Below are 4,508 nucleotides of genomic sequence, written 5' to 3' on the forward strand. Positions count from 1 at the left end.
GTTGGGGAGGGCGTGCGGAGCGATGGGGGAGCCCCCCCAGGGTCGCTCCCAGCCCGGTGGGGTCACGCTGTGGCCCAGGGGGTGCATGGGGACGGGGCGTATTTGCACGAGGGTCGTGTTTGGAAGGGGAGGGGAGGCGATGTCGCATTGGCTTGGGKACACCGGGATCGTGCTTGCACGGGGACGGATCACACCTGCACCAGGGCTGTGCTTGGCTGCGGTTGTGTTTGCACCAGCGCCGTGTTTACACAGGAATGGGTCCCACCTGCACTGGGGCGGTCTGTGCACAGGGACGGAGCTCATTTGCACCAGTGTCGTGTTTGCACAGGGACGGTGACATTTACACGAGGGTCCCTTTTGCACCAAGGACGCCACTTGCACGTCATTGTGTTTGCACAGGGCCGGGTCACATTTGCACCAGGGCTGTGTTYGATGGGTACAGTGGCATTTGCATGGGGACGGTGGTCACATTGCTGCGGGGAGAGTGACACTTGCACGGGGCTGGTGACACTGGCGTGGGAATGGTCATACTTGCACGGGGAGAGACCCTGGGCACGGGGTCGGTGGCACTGGCACAAAAATTGTAATCCTTGTGCGGGGTCAGTGACACTTCCACGGGGTCAGTGACAGTTTCACCTGGAGGGTGACACTGGCACGGGGTCGATGCCACTTTCATGAGGAGGGTGGCACCGGCGCGGGATTGGTGACASTGGCGGGGGGGTGATCACATTTTCACGGGGTGGGTGACACGGGCGCGGTGTCRGTGACACTCGGCGGGGTCGGTGACAATTTGGCGGAGTCCCGGCGCTGTCCGTGGTGCTGCCCCGCGGCCCCGCCTCCCGCCGGCAGAGGGCGCCCTTTGGGGCGGGGTGGGGCTGTGCAGGGTTCGGGGTCTCAGCGGTGCCCCCGAGTCACCCCCGCCCCGCTGGGCCCTGGCGCTGCCAGGGGGGCGCTCGGTTCGCTGCCAGCAGTTGGCTTCGGGGGTAAGGCCGCTGGCCGGGCGTCCCGCCGAGGGGCTGTGGGGGAGCTCTCCTCTCCCTAGGAAGCGCCATGGGCCCCCCCGGACCCCCTCACACCACCTAGACGCATCTCCAGCCAGCAGCACCTCCTAACCCTGAGGTAAGCACCCATGGGTGCTCCCCACCAAAGGATGCCCACCCCAAGGTGGGGTGACAGGCACCCACAGCCCCTCTCTCCCCAGGGCAGCAGGATGGCCCAGCAACGCCACACTGTCCCCCCGCCGCTCAAGGTGGGTGTAGCTGGGCTGGGGGGCACGGAGCCAGCACCCAGGGGTACCACTGTGGATGTCACCCCRTCTTTGTCTTGCAGACGGAGGAGGACTACATCCCCTACCCCAGCGTGCACGAGGTAGAGCACGCACACCCTCCAGAGAGGGGTGCAAGGGCCAGTGGCTGGGTGGGTGGATGGGTGGGTGCCCAGAGCACCCACTGTGGCCGTGGCTGCAGGTGCTGGGCCGGGAGGGGCCGTTCCCCCTCATCCTCCTGCCGCAGTTTGGGGGTTACTGGATCGAGGGCACCAACCACCAGCTGAGCGGGGCCCCTGACTCGCCCCCCATCCCTGTACCCGGCACWCGGGCAAAGCTGGAGGGCAACCACACAGCCAAGATCTACCGCAAGCACTTCCTGGGCAAGGTGAGGCCCTGGGGAGCTGCAGGGGCAGGGTYTGGGGTGGGSYGGGGTGGTACCCCATGGGTTTGGGGGGCAGGAGCACAGAGACCCCACAGGCTCCCACAGGTATGGGAGTCCCTGTCATGGGTCATGGACATGGCTGCTCACGGATGTGGATATCCCTGGGTGTGGGTGCCCCATGACAAGGGTGGGGTAGGTYCTCCATGGGTGTGGAAGGACATGGAGGCCTCAAACACGCGTGCTTTGGCACATGGGTACTTGGCACGTGGCTACCCCATGGGGTGGGTGGTCAAGGAGGTCAATGTTGGGTTTCCATGGGCAGCAGAGCCCCTGGCATGAGTGCCCATAGACGTGGGTGCTCCATGGGTTTGCATGGACATGAGAGTGAGTTTGGGTGTCCAGGGAGCCTGGAATGCCCCATGGGGTGGGTGGGTGCTCCATAGGTGCTGCCTGTGGGTCCAGGTGCTCATGGACACGGGTGCTCATGGGTGTGAGTATGCCATGGGCATGGGTGCCCTATCGATATGGGTGCTCATGGACACGGCTGCCCCATATTATGGGGGTGCTCAAGGTCATGGGTACCCTATGGAATGGGTCTTCATGAACACGGGTACCCCATGGACACAAGTGTGGCATGGGATGGGTGCCCATGGATGGTGGTGCTCATGGACACGGGTGTGGTGTCCCCTGGCATGGGTGCCTCCAGAGTGAGCACCTTTGGCCATGGCTGCTTGGCCCCCTTCCACAGGAGCACTTCAACTACTACTCCCTGGACCCAGCACTGGGCCACCTCGTCTTCTCCCTCAAGTACGAYGAGCAGGAGCACCTCCACCTGCTGCTGCGGTGAGCAGGGTGTGGGGGCACCCATGGGAACTGCCCAGGGATGGGGCCCTCCTGACCCCCTGACCCCTCCTCGCCCCGCAGCACCCGCACCCGCACCCTACACGATGTGGTGCCCATCTCCTGCCTGGCTGAGTTCCCCAACGTGGTGCAGATGGCCAAGGTGAGTGCGACCCCTCTCCCTGGCAGTGCCCAGGGGTGCTCCCCAAACACCTCCAGCAGCCCCCACGGGTGCCCCAGCCCCGGGCTCCCCATGTCATCACCCCCCTTCCCACAGCTGGTGTGCGAGGATGTCAACGTGGATCGCTTCTATCCCGTGCTCTATCCCAAGGTGAACGGGGTGCAGAGAGGGGGGATGTGGGCACCCGTGGGTGCCCCTCCCCAACCTCTGCCCCCTCCCCACCCTGCAGGCRTCCCGCCTCATCCTTGCCTTCGATGAGCACGTGCTCAGCAACCACTTCAAATTTGGGGTCATCTACCAAAAACTGGGGCAGGTACAGGGTGCGGTGGGTGGGGGTTAGGGTGGGGGGAATCCCTGGGTGGGTGCTGGCACCCACCCCGCTCCCACCACAGACCTCCGAGGAGGAGCTTTTCGGCACCACAGAGGAGAGCCCAGCCTTCACTGAATTCCTTGACGTCCTGGGTCAGCGGGTGCAGCTGCGGGACTTCAAGGGGTGTGTAAGGGGGTGCTGAGGATGGGGGGCCCACGGAATGTCTGTATCACCCACTTACCCACCCCTGCAGGTTCCGAGGGGGRCTGGACGTGACCCACGGGCAGACGGGCAGCGAGTCAGTCTATTGCCACTTCCGTGACAAGGAGATCATGTTCCACGTCTCCACCAAGCTGCCCTACACCGAGGGGGACACCCAGCAGGTGGGCACCCATGGGTGCTGGGGGGTGTCTGTGGTGGGCAGGGGCTCCTGGGGCACCCACGGGTACTGGGGGGTGGAAGGAGGGGGACGGGGGGGACACGGGTGCTTGAGGGTGGTCCTTGGGCACTTCTGTGTGGTGGAAGGACTCGTGGGGCTTTTGGAGTGGAGGGCACTCCTGGGTCCCCCAGGGGTGTTGGGGACCCCAGGAGGTGGCAGGGCACTCATGGGTGTGGAGAAACATCTATGGGATGCAGAGAGCTGGTAAGGCACCCGTGGGTGTCTGGGGGATCTGTGGGATGCAGAGGGCTGGGAAGGCACCCATGGGTGCTGGGGCGCCTCTGTGGGGCACAGGGGCTTTCATTCCTTTTGATACCCCTGGTGTGACCACTCTCTGTCCCTCCTGTCCTGCTGTGTACCCCCTATCCCTTATGTCCCTCCGTGTCCCCACAGCTGCAGCGGAAGCGTCACATTGGCAACGACATCGTGGCCATCGTCTTCCAGGACGAGAACACGCCATTCGTCCCTGACATGATCGCCTCCAACTTCCTCCACGCCTTCGTGGTGGTGCAGCTGGAGCAGGGAGGCACCCAGGGCACCCTCTACAAGGTAGTCCCCGTGCCTCAGTGTCCCCGTTCCCATGGGGGCCCACGGGCTGTCCTGTCACACCCCATCCGCCGCAGGTCTCCGTCACCGCCCGTGATGATGTGCCCTTCTTCGGGCCGCCGCTGCCCGACCCCGCGATCTTCAGGAAGGTGAGGGCCCGTGAGTGCTGCCGGGGTCCCTGGTGACACCAACCCACCCACCCACGCACCCACCCAGGGCCGCCCTCGCTCCACAGGGCCCCGAGTTCCAGGAGTTCCTGCTGACGAAGCTCATCAATGCCGAGTACGCCTGTTACCGCGCCGAGAAGTTCGCCAAGCTGGAGGTGCGGGCACGGCGGRGCCGGGGTGGGCACGGGGTGCTGGGGCCACCCAGAGGTGCTGGGCAAGCCGTGGGGCACGACACGAGGCTGTGGATGTGGGGGCCGTGGGGGCCGTGCCCACCGTGGGTCCTGTACCCACCATGGGGGCTGCACGGGYGGGTGCCGTGGGTCCCTGTCCGTGCGGGTGGGTGCTGCCTGGSTACAGAGTGTCGGCGGGGGTCTCA

The 4,508-nt window shown here is 65.3% G+C and overlaps 1 protein-coding gene across 1 annotated transcript in view; it reads left to right on the forward strand.

Moving 5' to 3' along the window:
• The first annotated feature begins 6 nt into the window (after positions 1-6).
• Positions 7-4,508, forward strand: part of RAP1GAP (RAP1 GTPase activating protein) — an 8,207-nt gene continuing 3,705 nt past the window's right edge. The window contains exons 1-13 of the mRNA XM_057380219.1: positions 7-1,119; positions 1,202-1,249; positions 1,330-1,368; positions 1,467-1,652; positions 2,398-2,492; positions 2,574-2,652; positions 2,767-2,820; positions 2,900-2,983; positions 3,063-3,163; positions 3,234-3,363; positions 3,813-3,968; positions 4,043-4,114; positions 4,201-4,443. Coding sequence (XP_057236202.1) covers positions 1,211-1,249; positions 1,330-1,368; positions 1,467-1,652; positions 2,398-2,492; positions 2,574-2,652; positions 2,767-2,820; positions 2,900-2,983; positions 3,063-3,163; positions 3,234-3,363; positions 3,813-3,968; positions 4,043-4,114; positions 4,201-4,443 — 1,278 coding nt within the window. The 5' untranslated portion in view covers positions 7-1,119; positions 1,202-1,210. The remainder of the gene's footprint in view (positions 1,120-1,201; positions 1,250-1,329; positions 1,369-1,466; positions 1,653-2,397; positions 2,493-2,573; positions 2,653-2,766; positions 2,821-2,899; positions 2,984-3,062; positions 3,164-3,233; positions 3,364-3,812; positions 3,969-4,042; positions 4,115-4,200; positions 4,444-4,508) is intronic.

Source organism: Malurus melanocephalus, unplaced genomic scaffold (genome assembly GCF_030028575.1).
Source record: "Malurus melanocephalus ecotype Western Australia unplaced genomic scaffold, MMel_1.1 scaffold_440, whole genome shotgun sequence".
Taxonomy (NCBI): Eukaryota; Metazoa; Chordata; class Aves; order Passeriformes; family Maluridae; genus Malurus; species Malurus melanocephalus.